Source organism: Megascapheus bottae, chromosome 1 (genome assembly GCF_031878675.1).
Source record: "Megascapheus bottae isolate mThoBot1 chromosome 1, mThoBot2.hap1, whole genome shotgun sequence".
In the NCBI taxonomy this organism is placed as follows: Eukaryota; Metazoa; Chordata; class Mammalia; order Rodentia; family Geomyidae; genus Megascapheus; species Megascapheus bottae.
The window spans coordinates 104239353-104256977 of NC_143509.1; the positions used below are offsets into that span (position 1 = coordinate 104239353).

General features: G+C 62.3%; 2 protein-coding genes across 2 annotated transcripts in view; one reads left to right on the forward strand and one right to left on the reverse strand.

Moving 5' to 3' along the window:
• Positions 1–1642: 1642 nt before the first annotated feature.
• On the forward strand, positions 1643–2383 carry Lrrc3 (leucine rich repeat containing 3). The gene has a single exon (XM_090331518.1). It carries the CDS (start codon positions 1643–1645, stop codon positions 2381–2383), a length of 741 nt encoding a protein of 246 aa, XP_090187644.1.
• Positions 2384–10763: 8380 nt separating this feature from the next.
• Positions 10764–17625, reverse strand: part of Tspear (thrombospondin type laminin G domain and EAR repeats) — a 51995-nt gene continuing 45133 nt past the window's right edge. Inside the window, exons 8-11 of the mRNA XM_090331535.1 lie at positions 16834–17063; positions 13744–13931; positions 12950–13051; positions 10764–11131 (exon numbers count right to left, since the gene is read on the reverse strand). Coding sequence (XP_090187661.1) covers positions 10978–11131; positions 12950–13051; positions 13744–13931; positions 16834–17063 — 674 coding nt within the window. The 3' untranslated portion in view covers positions 10764–10977. The remainder of the gene's footprint in view (positions 11132–12949; positions 13052–13743; positions 13932–16833; positions 17064–17625) is intronic.

Genomic DNA, 17625 nt, shown 5'->3' on the forward strand with positions numbered 1-17625 from the left:
GAGGAGAGTGACCTGGAGGAGAGTCACCGGAGGAGAGTGACCTGGAGGAGAGTCACCGGAGGAGGAGAGTTGATCAGAGGTGATCAGAGGTGATCGGAGGTGAGTGACCTGGAGGAGAGTCACCGGAGGAAGAGAGTTGATCAGAGGTGATCGGAGGTGATCGGAGGTGAGTGACCTGGAGGAGAGTCACTAGAGGAGAGTGACCTGGAGGAGAGTCACCAGAGGAGGAGAGTTGATCAGAGGTGATCGGAGGTGATCGGAGGAGAGTGACCTGGAGGAGAGTCACCGGAGGAGAGTTGATCAGAGGTGATTGGAGGAGAGTGACCTGGAGGAGAGTCACCGGAGGAGAGTGACCTGGAGGCGAGTCACCGGAGGAGAGTTGATCAGAGGTGATTGGAGGTGATCGGAGGTGATTGGAGGAGAGTGACCTGGAGGAGAGTCACCGGAGGAGAGTTGATCAGAGGTGATCGGAGGTGATCGGAGGTGATCGGAGGTGAGTCACCCGCACCTGGGAGATAAAGACGGTGGGAGGAAGGACGAAGGGCGCGGGACAGCGGCTGGAACCCGGGTGGAAGCGTCTGGTCTGGACGCCCACCTGGGCCCTCCGCCATCACCCCAGCTGGGGGCGGGGCGGGGTCGTGGGCTGAGGCCCGGGGGCGGGGCCAAGGGCGGGGCCGGGGGCCGCGGAGACCACGCCCACACGGGAAACCACGCCCACACGCTCGCCGGCGGAAAGCCCCTCCCGCTCCTCAAGGCCCGCCCCCATACTCCCTCTATGCACGGCTCCCTCACAGGCCCCGCCCCGCCAGGCCCCGTCCCACCCCGACAGGCCCCCCTCCTCTGCCAGCCCCGCCCCTGCCGGCCCCGCCCCTGCCCCGCCCCTCCCCGACGGGCCCCGCCCCGACGGGCCCTGCCCCGCCCTGCCCCGCCAGGCCCCGCCCCGCCCCGCCAAGCCCTGCCCCGCCCCTCCCCGACAGGCCCCGCCCCACGCCGCCAGGCCCCTCCTCTGCCGGCCCCGCCCCAGCCAGCCCCTCCCCGCCAGGCCCCGCCCAGCCCCCCAGGCCCCGCCCCTCTCCGCCCTGGCTGGGCTCGGCCCCGCTCTCGCCCGCCAGGCAGACAACCCTGGGCGGCCGCGGGCACCGGCACGGGCGGCCGGGTCCAGCCTCGCAGGGGCCGCGGCGCACCTCCGACCAGCTCCTCCTCCTCCTCCTCCTCCGTGCAGCCGCGCAGGTACACCGCGCCCGCCTCCCGCCTAGCCGGCCGGCCTCCCTCCCTCCCTCCCCTCCGCCTCGGGTCCCTCGCCTCCCCTGCCCTCGCGGCTGGAGCGGCTCCGGGCGGATCCCCGCGGGGCGGTGGGAGCCCGGCGAGGAGTGGCAGGGCAGGGCAGGGCCGTGGAGGGGAGGTGGCCCCGGACCTGCCCGAGCGCGGTCCCCTTCCCGGCGGGAGGAGCTGGCGCGCCGGCCGCCCTCCCTCCGCCTCGATTCCTCTCCTCCAGACGGAGCGCAGAGCGCGGAGCGCGGCCTCGGGGCCCGGCCATCGCGCCGGCCGCCCTCGCTCCGCCTCGTCTCCTCTCCTCCAGACGGAGCGGAGCGGAGCGCAGAGCGCAGAGCGCAGAGCGCGGCCTCGGGGCCCGGCCGGCGCGATGGCCGCCCCGGCGCCCCGCTCCTGCCTGCTCCTCCTGCTGTGCCTGCGCCTGGGCGCCCCCTGCCCGCAGGCCTGCCAGTGTCCCGACCACGCGGGCGCCGTGGCCGTGCACTGCAGCGCGCGGGGCCTGCGCGAGGTCCCCGGCGGCATCCCGGCCGACGCCGAGCTCCTGAAGCTGGACGGCAACCGCATCTCCCGCGTCCCCGACGGCGCCTTCCAGCACCTGCCGCGGCTGCGGGAGCTGGACCTGTCCCACAACGCCATCGAGGCCGTGGGCCCCGCCGCCTTCTCGGGCCTGGCCGGGGGCCTCCGGCTGCTCGACCTGTCCCACAACCGCATCCGCAGGATCCCCAAGGACGCCCTGAGCAAGCTGAGCGCCAAGATCCGCCTGTCGCACAACCCGCTGCACTGCGAGTGCGCCCTGCAGGAGGCCCTGTGGGAGCTGACGCTGGACCCCGACTCGGTGGACGAGGTGGCCTGCCACACGGCCGTGCAGGAGGCCTTCGTGGGGAAGCCGCTGGTCCAGGTGCTGGACTCGGGCGTCAGCTTCTGCAGCAGCCAGCACAGGACCACCGACGTGGCCATGCTGGTCACCATGTTCTGCTGGTTCACCATGGTGGTCACCTACGTCGTGTACTACGTGCGCCACAACCAGGAGGAGGCCCGGCGGCACCTGGAGTACCTGAAGTCCCTGCCCAGTGTCCCTGTCTCCAAGGACGCGCCCGGCCCCATGCCCTAGCGCCTGGGCTGTGGAGGCGGCTGGAGGGTGGCTGGGCCCTGCTGGCTCCTCTGTGCAGCTCGGGTCTGAAGAGCGCTTCCTGGGGGCAGGGGGGGGGGTGTCGGTCACTGCTTCTGCCCGGACTCGTGGTGGGTCGGGGTGATGGCGTTCGGGGTCATAGAGCCAGGCCACTGCTGGTGGTTTGGTGACCCCCGCATTGTGGACACAGACAAGCGTGGGGCCCCAGGCTGGAGGCGGGGCGCTGGTGCTCTGCTGACAGCGTTGGGTGGCCGGGCAGTGCTTGCCCAGGACACAAACAGCAGAGCACAAAGGTGACGGCCGTTTTTCTAGGGCAAAGTACCCGACACCAATTTTGTAGAGAAGCCTGGGGAATTTGTAGCTTTGCCTAGCCTTTCTCTTCAGGTCGTTTGCACAAGCTTTGTGCCAACAGTTTAGTCCACTGATGGGGTGGAGAAAGGTCCAAGGTAGGTGTTGAAGGCAGTTGGCTGTTCACACACACACACACACACACACACACACACGTGTGCGTGCGCGCAACCAAAAAACGCACAGCCTTCCCTGCTTCCTGCCTCCGCCAGTGGCTGGCTGGTGGAGGCCATGGACTCGGGTCACTCCTGTGCCTTGCTTTTCTACTCACCAATGTCTGAAACCACTCTTTACAAAGGACAGAGAGACTGAATGTTTCTGAGGTTTCCATCCACTCAGTGGATGCTTCTCTCCGCTCTTCTCTGCTGCCAGGAACTTCAGAGCTCACTTGTGGCTCAGTGTTCTCACTGGCGTACTTCAAATTCAGGGTAGATGGTACTCCCACTTCTAGGACTGTGTTTCTAAGTTTACTTTCTGCTGTCTTTTCGTATGTCTGTTTCTATTTCAAGCTGCTTCAATTATTTGGCGGGGGGGGGGAGAAATAAGTGTAAATCGTTTATGAGCTTAGATCGTGAAGTATAAATACCTTATCGAGAAGAAAACTGATTGGAATTTGAAGGTGATTTGTGTTTGGAACACAGTGTGGACTTGCGTGGAAAAGAGACCGCAGTGAGATCTGGCCTGGGATCATGGTGCTGGTACCACTGTGTGCCCACAGCTCTGCCACCACTCTGGCTGGGGACACGAGCACAGCCCCTGACCTGTCAGCATCAAGGAAACGGAGGCCACAGAGCAGCAGAAGCACGTCATCATTTTTCAGTGGTGGTGGTGCCTTAAGGAGAAAGGACCCTCCACGTCTGGAGACCACACCCCACACAGCTCTCCTGCCACGCCCTGTTGGGTGGGCCACGTGTCCCGCACAGGCAGTGTGGATGGAGCCCAGTGGAGAGGCGTGCCAGGTGGAGGGTGGGCGGCAGGGCTCCAGGCCACCACCTTTCTTCCAGAGGGAGCTCCGTGGTGCTGCGGTGGCAGGCCCATGCCAGCTGCGGCACTGGTGGCTTCCGGTGAGTGTTAGAACCCAGGCAGCCTGGTGGGGAGGCGCGGCTCTCACTGGGCTCGGGCGCCGCGTGCTGGCCTGGCAGCTAGCTCTAGCTTCAAAGGAAGCGGGTGCTGGTGGCAGGTGGGGGAGATTTGGGGACAGCAGAGGCACTGGGACCCGGGAAGCAGGCCCAGAGGGGCCCTGAGCAGAACCTAGGCCTGCGGGGACTGGCGAGGGAGCCACCCCTGGGCGGCTGCGGTGGGGCGCTGGGAGCTTCCTGCCCCACCTGTCAGGTGTGGGTGGTTGAGTCCCTGGGCTCAGGCTGAGATGGAGGAGGAATGTTCTGGGCCTGGGCAGGGCCTGGCTATGGAGCAGGGGCCTGGGGTGTCTAAAGACCGCCTCCGTGCCTGCTGCCCTGGCTGCAAATCCCCTATAAAGCTGTTTGTGCTCAAATACATGGGCATGGAGTCTCTCGTCTGTACCTCCAGCCCCGCCCCCGCCTCTCACAGCCTCCCCCCTGGCAGAGGTCTCACCCCTCACTCCAGGACTCCAGGTCACAGCCTCCCCCTGGCAGAGGTCTCACCCTCACTCCAGGACTCCAGGTCACAGCTGCTGTGGTTGATGCCAGCTCCCCAGAGATGCATGGACTGCCACTGAGTCTCAGCTCCAGGATCAGTGCTCAGTAGGGCTCCCCGAGTGCCAGGCTGGTTGTGGGGGCTAGGCTCAGAAGAAGGCCCCGCACTGAGGAAGGAGCCAAGGCGGAGCTGAGTGGAGTGGGGGACTGGCTCTGCTAGGAGGTGCGGCCTGGGGCTCTGCCAGGGACTGGAGGGAGGGTGGGCTCCACCAGGGCGAAAACTGCAGCCCTGCTCGAGTCCGTATGGAGCCTGGCAGTGCCCCAGGCCTGGGGAGAGGGCTGCTCAGGAGGGGACGGCATCCTAGCGGTCCCAGGAGCCACCTTTCTCAAGGGGCTGGTTGGTCATGTTCTGTTTTCAGAGGAGCAATGGGGTTCTGGGGTGGGAGGGAGGGGGAGGAGAAGTGGGGTTCTGGGGCTGGAGAGAAGGGGGAGGAGAAGTAGGGTTCTGGGGTGAGAGGGAATGGGGGGAGAAGTGGGGTTCTGGGGTAAGAGGGAGTGGGGGGAGGAGAAGTGGGGTTCTGGGGTGGGAGGGAGGGGGAGGAGAAGTGGGGTTCTGGGCCTGGAGAGAAGGGGGAGGAGAAGTAGGGTTCTGGGGTGAGAGGGAGTGGGGGGAGAAATGGGGTTGTAGGCCTGGAGGCAGGGGGAGAAGTGGGGTTCTGGGTCTGGAGAGAAGGGGTGGCTCAGGGCTTGTCTGAAGGCAGCACTGGACTAGACCCCGGGTCTCTGACCATGAACCTGGGCATTTTCACTGAGGAGCCTGGGCCTGGGGCCCGGTGGAGACACGAAGGCCCGTGCTTGGTTGATACCAGCCTGACCAACGGTCAGGGCCAGCGTTTGAGACAAAGCAGAGCCACGGCTGCCGGTGCCTCCGAGCCCCAGGAGCAGGAGCAGGCCTGCTTGGTGCCGCTCCTGTCACCATGGCGACGACACTGGCCAGGACCGGAGCGGGTGCCCTGGCGCCAGCGGGTGGCGTCAGCCATCAGAGACCTGTGGGGCTGGCTCACCTCATCCAAAGGTCTGGGTGAAGGGGCCGGGAGACAAGATGGGGAATGGCTGCTCGTGCCTGAGTGGAGCAAGACAGGCAGATTCCAGAGCAGCCAATTCTTAGGGAGGGGGAAACGGAGGCACAGTTGCAGTGGTTGGCCGGGAGGTGGAGCTGCGTGAGTCACGTCAGACGAGGGAAAGGTTGTTGATGGGCCTGACAGGGGTCTCTGAGCAGTGCACACCTGCCGGGACTGCGCAGGCTCTGGGGTTCATGGCTGGTGCAGGGAGGGTCCTAGCTAGGCCCCCGTGGGGTCCCTCTGAGCCCACACAGGTCAGGGGCACGCGGTGTCACCCTGTCTTCTGCTCTGCATGCCCAGAGCAGCTCTGCCTTGTGCACTGGGGGGTGCTGGGCAGGAAGGCTGTCCTGGTGTCACCGGGCCCAACTCGTGCCTTCTGGGTCTCACATGGCCTGGGGCCAGGCCGCCAGCCCAGACGTGAGGATGGACGCAGCCCAGGCCCTGTCCTCCCGCAGGCCACACCTCAGCCAGCGCCATGGGTCCCAGTCTGTGGATCTTGCAGTCACAGTAATTAGGACACAAGACTGAGGCGCTCTAGCCACCATCACCAGCAGGGAGGGCGCCCGGCTTCCACCAGACCCTGGAATGGCTGCTTCTCCCCGAGCTGCTGGCAACGCTGTGTGCCTCGGGCCGGAGGCCGGGCAGCGTCTGGAGGGGCATTTCTTAGATCAGAGCCCCTCCTTACATGAAAGTGTGTTCCCAGCTGTGCGGCTTCTGTCTTGAGCTGTCAGCTCCCTCCCCCACCCCAGCTCCCTCCCCCACCCCAGCTCCCTCCCCACCCCAGCTCCCTCCCCCACCCCAGCTCCCTCCCCACACCAGCTCCCTCCCCCACCCCAGCTCCCTCCCCACCCCAGCACCCTCCCTCACCTCAGCTCCCTCCCCACCCCAGCTCCCTCCCAACCCCAGCTCCCTCCCCACACCAGCTCCCTCCCCACACCAGCTCTCTCCCCACCTCATCTCCCTCCCCACCTCAGCTCCCTCCCCACCTCAGCTCCCTCCCCCACCCCAGCTCCCTCCCCACCCCAGCTCCCTCCCCACCCCAGCTCCCTCCCCCACCCCAGCTCCCTCCCCACCTCAGCTCCCTCCCCACCCCAGCTCCCTCCCCACCTCAGCTCCCTCCCCACCCCAGCTCCCTCCCCACCTCAGCACCCTCCCCAAACTCAGCTCCCTCCCCACCCCAGCTCCCTCACCACCTCAGCTCCCTCCCCACCTCAGCACCCTCCCCCACCTCAGCACCCTCCCCCACCTCAGCTCCCTCCCCACCTCCTCTCCCTCCCCCACCCCAGCTCCCTCCCCCACCCCAGCTCCTGCTCCCTCAGCTCCCTCCCCACCTCAGCTCCCTCCCCACCCCAGCTCCCTCCCCACCTCAGCTAAGGGAGGGGCCGGGAGCGTGGTCTAGTGGTAGAGTACTTGCCTAGCATGCACGAAGACCCAGGTTCAATTCCTTGGTACCACATATACAGCAAAAAGCCAGAAATGGTGCTGTGGTTCAAGTGGTAGAGCTCTAGCCTTGAGAAAAGTCCAAGGACAGTGCTCAGATCTTGAGTTCAAGCCCAGGATTGGCAAAAAAAAGAAAGAAAGAAAAAAGAAAAAAGAAAAGAAAAGAAAAAGAAAGAAAGAAAAAGCTAAGGGACAGCACTCAGGCCCTGATTTGAACCAACACACACGCACGCACGCACACACACACGCATGCACGCACGTTTCTTCCCAAACAGAAAAGACCTTATTTTCATATCCTATTTGGCAGTCTTCCAAATGCTTGTGTGGATGGCAGGTTGCTTGCTGAGGGTTTTTTTTTTTTTTTTTTTTTGCCAGTCCTGGGCTTGAGCTCAGGGCCTGAGCACTGTCCTTGGACTTTCTCAAGGCTAGAGCTCTACCACTTGAGCCTCAGCACCACTTCTGGCTTTTTTCTATATATGTGGTACTAAGGAATCGAACCCGGGTCTTCGCACATGCTAGGCAAGCACTTTAACCACTAGGCCAAACTCCTGGCCCCATTGCTGAGGGTTTTTTTCACGAGGGCCGGTCCTCGGCAGCCCCAGCCCTGCCACAGTCCCCCCCCCCCCACTGGCTGCAGGACTCTGCTGAGGAGGCGAGTCACATGCCCAGATTCAGACAGCAAGGGGAAGGAAGGGGGGTCTGGCCCAGATCATCTGTTTTGATGTCCGCCCCATGCAGGCCCCATGGCTGGGAAGGCTCAGCTGCTCCTCAGCGAGAGTGGCGGCCGTCACGGCTCTGGGGCTGCAGAGCCGATGGCCAGACTTGGGGAAGGGTCATGTGGGCCACTGCTGCAGCCCACCACTGTGCCTTGAGATTTGTGCATACATGTGTGCATGCATGGCACCAGTGCACACACCATGAACATGCATCAGTCCACATGCAGGGCTGTGTCGAGGGTGAACATGCAGATGGTGCAGACGTGGTGACGCCACACACAGCCGGGGACATGGTGACGCCACACACAGCCGGGGACACAGTGACGCCACACACAGCTGCAGACATGGTGACATCACACACAGCTGGGGACACAGTGACGCCACACGCAGCCAGGGACATGGTGATGCCACACACAGCCAGGGACACGGTGATGCCACATGCAGCTGCAGACATGGTGACATCACACATAGCTGGGACATGGTGATGTCACACACAGCTGGGGACATGGTGACGCCACACGCAACAGGGGACACGGTGACACCACATGCAGTTGGGGACATGGTAACGTCACACACAGCTGCAGACATGATGATGTCACACACAGCTGGGGACACGGGGAAGCCACACGCAGCAGGGGACATTGTGATGACACACGCAGCCGGGGACACGGTGACTCCACACGCAGCCGGGGACACGGTGATGCCACACACAGCCAGGGACACAGTGACTCCACATGCAGCTGCAGATGTGGTGACATCGCACACAGCTAGGGACACGGTGATGTCACACGCAGCTGTAGACATGGTGACATCGCACACAGCTAGGACACGGGGACGTCACACACAGCTGAGGACATGGTGACGCCACAGGCAACAGGGGACACGGTGACACCACATGCAGTTGGGGACATGGTAACATCACACACAGCTGCAGACATGATGATGTCACACACAGCTGGGGACACGGGGAGGCCACACGCAGAGGGGACATTGTGATGACACACGCAGCCGGGGACACGGTGACTCCACACGCAGCCGGGGACACGGTGATGCCACACACAGCCAGGGACACAGTGACTCCACATGCAGCTGCAGACGTGGTGACCTCGCACACAGCTAGGGACACGGTGATGTCACACGCAACTGTAGACATGGTGACATCGCACACAGCTAGGGACACGGTGATGTCACACGCAACTGTAGACATGGTGACATCGCACACAGCTAGGGACACGGTGATGTCACACGCAGCTGTAGACATGGTGACATCGCACACAGCTAGGACACGGTGACGTCACACACAGCTGCGGACGTGGTGACGTTACACACAGCTGTCCAGCCTTTGGCAAAGCTGGACAAAGGGGCAAAGCTCAGAAGCAGAGCGCAGAGGCAGGAGCGCTGCCAGGGCACTTCTGGAGTACCATGACCTCTGAGAACGCTCGCAGAAGGGAACATGTAGACCGTGCCTTTCATAGTGACAAGAATGCCCACCGACAGAAGACCCCTCTCTTGAGGAGTGGCTGGAGGGGGCTGAGAGACGGTGGGCCTTCGGGCACCAGGGAGCGTGGCCGCAAGCCCGCAGCGCGGGCCTGGCAGCCCTGTCCACAGACAGAAACCAGAAGCGCAGATGGATAGTGTAAATGCTGAGCATTCTCTACGCGGCCCTCAGGCTTGCGTTTGCGATTTTAAAGGTTCTGTTTACAGGGTCTGCTTCCCCCCAGCAGAGGGAAGGCAGCTGGCTCTGCCATGATGCCTCGGGTCCTCTGTGGGCTGGGAGGACAGTGGACCTCCCCGGCTCGTGGGAGGCATTGGCATGTGGGTGGTGATTGTCCCCCATGTGTGTGCCGGCTCCCCAGGGCCATCGGAGACCCTGGTGGCTCCCGCAGCTCCCAGTACACGGCGGCGCAGGCCCTCCTCTGACCGGATGAGCCCGCCCAGAGCTTCACCTGACACCCACAAATAAAACTAACCTCATCTCCAAACACGCTCCACCCAGCACATGCGCACTTCAATACACACAGGCGAGGAGAGCGGGCTCTCTGCTGCACCCGTTGTGAGGGGGATTCTGGGGACTCTCCCTGTAAAGCCGTCCCCAGGAGACCTGTGCCACAGGCCCAGCCGGGCACGGTCCCTCTGCATCCTTCTGTGTCCCTCCCCCAAATCCCAGTGACACTGGGACACCCCAGGATGACCCAGGCTGCAGCCCCTCCCCCTCCCCGTCCTTTAGGAGAGAGGGCAAACAGACCCACAGCTGGGCACTTGAGGTACTCAGATGCCCAAAGGCTCCTTGTCCATCTTGTCACTTGTATTTTTATCTGGGGGTCTTGGCCCACTGTCCTGGGGCAGTAAATCCAGTAAATCACTCTGGCCCAGACACTGCAAGGCCAGGCCGGGCCTCAGGTGCAGACAGGCGTCTGGGGAGGAGGATGCAGAGGCAAGTGGGGGCTGCTGTAGGAGGGCCTGATGGGGCAGTGGGAAAAATCCATCTTTTTTTTTTTTTTTGGTCAAACCAACGCGCTGCCTTGCTGTGGGGAGAGTGGCTGAGCAGAAGCACATGGCCGGGGGATCTTCTCTAGTTCTGTGTGTCTTCTTCAGACAGATGAGTGTGAGTGTGTGAATGGGTCTGTGTGTGTGGAGTGTGAGACAGCACAGCATTCCTTACACCAGGCCTGGGTGTCCTGGTGGCACTGGCTGCAGTCCTGCCCTGTTCCCCTGCTGGGCCGGGTCCACTTGCTCTGATCCGTGAAGCCCGCTCTGGAGCTTTCCTTCCCTGGGCCCTAAGGCAGGGGCCCTGGAGAGTCCCAGTCCCACACCGAGGCCCTGAGCCCTGAGCAGGAAAAGGGCAGGGGCCTTGGACACAGGGGGCCGAGGGTAAGCCCTCCCCAAGAAAGCTGAGTTCTCTGCATGCACAGCTGAGCTGCAGGGACGAGGTGACCGGCAGGAGAAGGGGGGCTGTAGAAGCTCTCACTGAAGGCGGGTGGGGGGGATTATGTGCCACAGGTGACCCAGCTCTGTCCCCACAGTGTAAACTGAGGCCTGCAGAAGCCACTGCCAGTAAGAAAGGCTTCTCTGCCCCCAGGAAACTATGAAGATGCAGTGTGCTTTTTGTAAAGAGTAACATAAATATATTTGCACATAGATAAAACATAATAAATAGTCGTGACACATCTGCGCTGCACGGAGGGCTGAGGCCAAGGCTGGGGCTTTGGAGGTAAGATGGAGAGGGACTGCGGGGGAGGCTCGGCGGGCCAGGGGCCTGGGGTGGCCGGGCTGGCCTCTGCACAGCCACGTGTGGTGTGTCAGGGTGGGCGGCCCTGCTGCTGTGGCACCCGAGCTGGTCAGCCGGTCCTGAGCCGCAGGACCCTGGACAGGGGCTCCTTGGCGCTGGAGTAGATGAGGTAGGAGCCGGCCGCCGTGTGGAAGGCCTCCCAGTCCCTGCAGCCCACCGTCGGGAGGCTGTGCACCGGCACGAAGCCCTCGTAGCCTTGCCACCTGCAGGAGAGATGGGGACACGGTGACCACGGTGACCGCTGCGCCCGCCACCCCCGGAGGGGTCTGCGGCCTTCGACCCTTGGCCTGACCTGAGCAGCCACGTGTCCTGGCCGCCAGGGCCTCGGAGCTGCCACGGCTCTGGGTCTGATCAGCTCCTCTCCGGGGCGGGGTGGAAACCGGGGTGGAGACCCCGAGAAGAAGCTATCCTGCTCCAGACCCCACAGCCCCCGGCCCCCGGCCCAGCCCCGGGGTGCCGCGGGCGCACGCCACGCCTCGGCTTGATGTTTTCTACTCCTATTCCTACAGTTTGGTTTTTAACCCGTATAAAATTAGTGATCTATATGAGGTTACTTTATTAAATAATGCAGCCTTTTTCACTGACTTAAATATAACCTTTTCCACATCAAATGATCCTCCATTCTTGGCTCTTCCGGGCTGTTTCATCCCGCCTATCTGCTTCCTTTGTGTTTGGGGTGGATACAGGCCTCTGTGGTTTGGGGTGGATACAGGCCTTTGTGGTTTGGGGTGGATACAGCGCTGCCATCTGTGTATTCACATGGGGATCCCCGGCTTTACCTGAGGCTGACGGGCCCTTCCTCCTCCACAGTCCTTTTCCCAAGGTTTTTTGGTCATTTAAAAGCTGCATTCTCCCACATGCATTTTGAAATTATTTTTATCACGTTGAAAGATGGATAGCGATAGATTTGAAGCTAGAGAAAACTTTTTTTTTCCAGGAAAGACATGATCCAAACTATGGGAAGGGAGCTGGAGAATATTTCACTTGGGGAGAGACTGAGGACGCTGTCTGTGATGCTGTCAGCAAGGCACCAGAGCCAAGGGGCTTTGTGAACAAGTGTATCCCAGTCACAGGAACCAGTTAGACCTCTCATCTCAGCTGTCTCGACCTGCAGGCTGTGCTATGGCAGCAGGTCGGGAAAGACCCCAGGACACCACGGACAGCTTCATTTCCTGCTGAGAAACTCTTACACACGTAGAATAATCATGCACGATCCGGCTCCAAGGGGATGGGACATCCCCGGACAGAAGTCACCATGCGGCAAGCTTCTATCCACACATTCACCGAGACACCACCGGGGATGACAGCACAGTAAGGGGCTGAGGCCTGGGGAAGGCCTGCCCTGCAGACCGGGGGGCACGGGGACCACCTCAGAGCAGAGCAGCACTGCTGGCCAAGTCTGCTTTGCAACTTGTAGCTAATTAAGAAAATGAAGAAAGGAACCAGGCACAGCGCTACACACCTGCAGGCCCCGCTACTCTGCCGGCAGAGACGGGAGGACCACAGTCCAAGGCCAGCCCCAGGCACAATCTCTAGATGGTATTAAAACCTAACCTAGGGTACAAAGAGCTGACAGCGTATGGGGCCCTGAGTCAGGACCACAAGACAAACAATCGAAATGAAGCAAGCAAACAAAGAACAGTTATGCAATATAATCTTTAGAGACCAGAGGGCAAAGCTGTCTTCATTCTCTGAAATCACTACGCTTTTAGGTCCCTTGAAGCTCTTCAGCAAAAAGGCTAGAATGGGTAGGTAATTTGGTCAGGTGGTTGCGCACACACACACACACACACACACACACACACACACACACACACACACCCTCCCTCCCTAGGTGAGATGCTTACAACACTTGACAAAGCCTGGGAAGACACAAGAGGAGGGGCGTGGCCACTCCGCCTCCCACAGGCCCGACCTGTCCTGACCACAGGGCCTGGCCTGGCCCTGGGCCGGTGATGCCCTTCCCTGCCAGGGAAGGCCAGCGCCAAGGGCGCCCGAGGACAGGAGGACGGGTCCTTTACCTGTAAATAATACTGTTCACTGAGAAGGAGCTTCCGTCGAAGGAGTTGGCAACCACCAGGAAGTGGTCTTCCCCCACAGAGAAGAACTCCCAGTCCAGGGCACTGAGGAGGAAGAGGGGTGGGTGAAGGCCGGGCAGGGCGCTGCCTGCGCTGGGCCGCTGCGGGAGCCAGGCCCCGGGCCAGGCCCCGCTCCGAGCACCGTCCACCCCTGCAGCTGCTCGAGATTCCTCTCCACCCACTTCCTCCCGAGATGCCGCGCGAGGCTCGACTCAGAAAGTGTATCCTGGCAGCGGCCCCTTCTGCCAGGCCCCCATGGTGGAGACCGTGGCTCTCCAGCCGTGGCTGTGGTGGCCTAGCCACATGTTTCTGGATCTAAGCCAAACACTGCAGCTTGCTCTCTTGGTCTCAGGGTTATTTCTCCTTTTTTTTTTTTTTTTTTTTTGGCCAGTCCTGGCTTGAGCTCAGGGCCTGAGCACTGTCCTTGGACTTTTCTCAAGGCTAGAGCTCTACCACTTGAGCCTCAGCACCACTTCCGGCTTTTTTCTATGTATGTGGTACTACCAAGGAAACCTGGGTCATCGTGCATGCTAGGCAAGCACTCAACCACTAGGCCAAACTCCTGGCCCCTATTTCTCCTTTTTGACCTGAGATCCACCCTGAGAATATGAGCGTGGGATGGTTCAGGAGAGGCCAGGAGTGAATGGAAAGGGTTGGGAGGCCCACGGGAGGCCCACGGAGACCCGCTCCAGCCTCCCTCCCCCTCCGCCCTCCCTCCTGCACCGTCCTCCTGGTACCTGCAGGTGGAAATGTCCTGAAACTTGACGAAGGTCTGGGCGGTGACGTTCAGCTCGTAGATGGCGGAGCTGAGCACGTAGGAGTGGTTCTGAACCTGCGTGGCCACGTCGTAGCTGTGGCTGTTGGCCACTGCCAGGAACACCCTGTCCCCAATGCGCAGGACCTCCCAGTCCGCAGCTCCAAACGTCTAGGACAGAGAGGCAGGGGGGCAGTGCGGACTCCCACCACCCACGGCCCTGCCCACCGGCCCGGAGCCCTCACCCCTCTGCAGGAGAGCTGCGGGCCTGGGGGGCCACAGCAGCTGTGCTTCTCCTCTGCCCCAGAGGTCCAGGCACAGCCAGGCCAGGCAGCACCGGGGAGCTGCCCTGCCGGGTGCCGAGCTCCAGGAAACAGCCTCAGACACCCAGGGAGCCCCCCCCCCCGCAGTGTGTTCCTGCGCCTCTGCACAGGCACAGCCCAGAGTGCACCTTTCAGAATGAAGGGAAGACAGTGACTTCCAGATAAGACGGCAGAACGAAGCCGGGCGTGGTGGCTCACGCCTGTCATCTTAGCTACTCAGGAGGCTGAGATCTGAGGATTGCAGATCCAAGCCAGCCTGGGCACTAAAGACACTCCAATTAACCACAGAAAAACAGACGTGGGGCTGGCTCTTTCTCCCTGTGAGCAGCAGAGGGAGCCCCTGCCCACTGGAGCCCAGGACCAGGGCAGAAAGCAGGACTGCCACCACCCAAGGTCTCTGAACACAGCCCCAAAGCCCGAACAGCCTCACGATCAGCTCCAGGATCATGGCTGAGGAGACACAGGGCGAGTTTAGCCTAAGGAACCCGACTCCTGTGGACCAGGCCCAGGGCTGCAGGCTCAGCCCTCTGAGACCACCCTCCTTCCCCCAGGCTGCCGTTCCGGCCCTTGTAGGACCAGCTCCCAATGCCCAGTGCTCTGGGGCCCTCCACGCCTGCAGGATCTTCAGTGCCATGTGCTTGTGCCCTCTTCACAGAGCGTGGCACTGGACCCCAAGTCTGTGGGCTGTGACATGGACAGCAGCTGTAGGCTGGGACATCACTCCCCGCCAAGTCAGTGAGCCTCCACATGGCACACACGTGTGCATCTACCTGCATGCTGGCACCTGTGTGCTCACGTGTACATGCACACAAGCGCACACACGCAGCGCCTGCATGCACACAGCTGCCTGCACACATGCTGCACAGGCCCATACACACGAACGTTCATATGTGTAGATACATCACAAGCATGCACAGGACACACCTGCACGTCCACAGTTCAAGCCCCCAGGTTGCTTCCTTCCCAGTACAGCCTCACTGTGTGCAGGGGCTGCATTCTCCGGGAGAGGCTCCCAGATCGGGGGAGGCGCTGGGGCTGTGCCCCAGTGGTGGGGGAGGGACTCTTCTGGCCCTGAGCCCAGGCTGGGGGCCTGCACGTGGGAACTGGGCTGCCAGGCTGTAAGAGCTGAGACCTCACAGGCATCGAGCAGGTAGGAAAGGAGGGCAGGAGCCCGGTGGCAGCAGCCTTGGCACAGGCAGGTGGAAAGGGGGTTGGTAAGAGGGGCCTGGCACAGCTTGGGAGGTGTGGTCATCTCCAGTGGATAGCGGAGGCTCTGGAAGAACGGGGCACGAGGGCGGGGAGAGCCACCTCGGGCTCAAGGCTGAGCCCTGGGTCTCTGGAGTGCGGGGAGGCCCGGTCCATGGTGAGGACCAGGCACTGCGCCGGCTGCGGCTGTCTCTACTGGCGTGTCCAGCCCCTCTTTGGCTCCCCGTATCGGGCCAGGGTCGGGACACCTGGTTTATTACGTACAAGGTGCTTGGCGACGAATGATTTTCCACCCTTCACTTGGGAGATGACTTTCATATAAACGATCATTATTTCTGCTGCTGGAGCTTAAATGGATCCAGGCACTCTGCACTCTGCACCCTGTCTGGCTGGAGGCTGGCAGAGACCACACGGGGCGTCCCTCGCAGTCACAGGCTGTGTCTGAAGCCCCCTCTCGGGGCGGCCTGCAGCAGGGGCGTGGGTGCCAGGCCAGGCTGGGGGGCCACTCTTGGAGCCCAGTGAAGTAGGGAGGCATGCTCACCTCTTAAACCATTCTGCCCAACCCTGCCTGGTACCGGCGAGGGCGCCAGGCCCCTGCTGGGCGGGGTGGGCCCTTTCCTGCTTCAGCCCGCTGCCGGGCACGACACAGGCCCTGACAGGCTTGGGTGTGCCTGGGCCCAACAGGCAAGGCAGCCCCCACAATCACAGCGCAATCACAGAGGGGCTCGGGCTGAGAGGCTCTTGGGCTGAGAGGCCCTTGGGCTTTGGCGTCAGTGGGCAGAGAAGAAGGACGCGGTGTGGTCTCAGTGCCGGGGGGAGGGAGAGGCAGTGTACCGGGGGAAGGCCAGCGGCCCCCAGGGCTGGGGGGGCCCTGCCACCACTGTGAGCCCTGTGGGCGGGCAGGAGTGGGGGCTGGGTGAGCTCCTGGAGTGGCAGGTTCAGCCTGTCCCCGCCAGGTCCTGGGGCCCCTCTGTGCTCTCACCTGATCCTAGAGAGGCCCCAGGTCCCCAGGCCTGCACACTCCGGGCCCAGGGCAGACATGGCTGCTGCCCCCCGAGGGTCTCCCCTGACTGCCCCCTTACAGCTGCCCACCGCGTCTGCCCGCCCGGGTCTTCTGCAGTCATGGAGTAATGGAAGTGCGTACAGACGTGGCCACGCATGCAGGGTGTGTTAGTGTGTGCACGGCACATGAACACGCACGTGTGTGCACAGGCACACTGGGCAGGCAGTCCCTGCCCACCAGGCGTCTGCTGTGGCCTTGGTCACGACCCTTCAACACTTCAGCCACAATTCCCGACCGCAGAGCGGGCAGGCAGGGGGCCTCCCGCGCTTCACGGCCCTGGTCTCCGCCGGTCCTCCCTCTCTCCGGTGGCCACCTCATCACGAGTCCCCACCTCCCACCTCATCCCCACTCCAGAGCCGCGTCTGGTGGAGGCGTGGGCACTGGGTCCCAGGTCGAGGGTCCAGGTCCCAGCTCTCGTCTCCAAGGACGCTCTGGGGTGCACTGCCCGCACGAAGTGTCTGCGGGAGCGCCCGGGTCTTACCGGGAAGGACTGGAAGAGCCGGAAGGCGCCCACCAGCCAGATGTAGAGGTGTGAGAGCAGCCGGGTGGAGGTGCCGTTGAAGGTGTTGGCGACCGCCAGGAAGGAGTAGGGCCCCACCGTGAAGAACTCCCAGTCGTATGCGCCCGACGTGGCGATGGTCTGGTTGGCCTCGAAGAGCCGGGCGCTGGGGCTCCACTTGTAGATCACACTGTCGATGTTGTGGTTGTCACCTGGAACCGGGCTCCGTGTCAGGGTGGGGACATGTCCCCAGGGGAAGAGCTCACGGGGGCCCACAGCTGCCCAAAGAGCATCCTGAAGGGAGGATTGTCAGTCTGGGAGCACTGAGCAGGAGGACTGTCATTCTGAGAGCACTGAGGAGGACTGTCAGTCTGGGAGCACTGAGCAGGAGGACTGTCATTCTGAGAGCACTGAGAAGGAGGACTGTCAGTCTGGGAGCACTGAGCAGGAGGACTGTCAGTCTGGGAGCACTGAGCAGGAGGACTGTCATTCTGAGAGCACTGAGGAGGAGGACTGTCAGTCTGGGAGTACTGAGGAGGAGGACTGTCAGTCTGGGAGCACTGAGCAGGAGAACTGTCAGGGAGCACTGAGCAGGAGGACTGTCATTCTGAGAGCACTGAGGAGGACTGTCAGTCTGGGAGCACTGAGCAGGAGGACTGTCATTCTGAGAGCACTGAGCAGGAGGACTGTCAGTCTGGGAGCACTGAGCAGGAGGACTGTCATTCTGAGAGCACTGAGGAGGAGGACTGTCAGTCTGGGAGCACTGAGGAGGAG

Bases quoted from the DNA above. Each gene is read 5' to 3' on its own strand.
- Lrrc3 (XM_090331518.1), top strand. From the start codon at position 1,643: ATGGCCGCCCCGGCGCCCCGCTCCTGCCTGCTCCTCCTGCTGTGCCTG.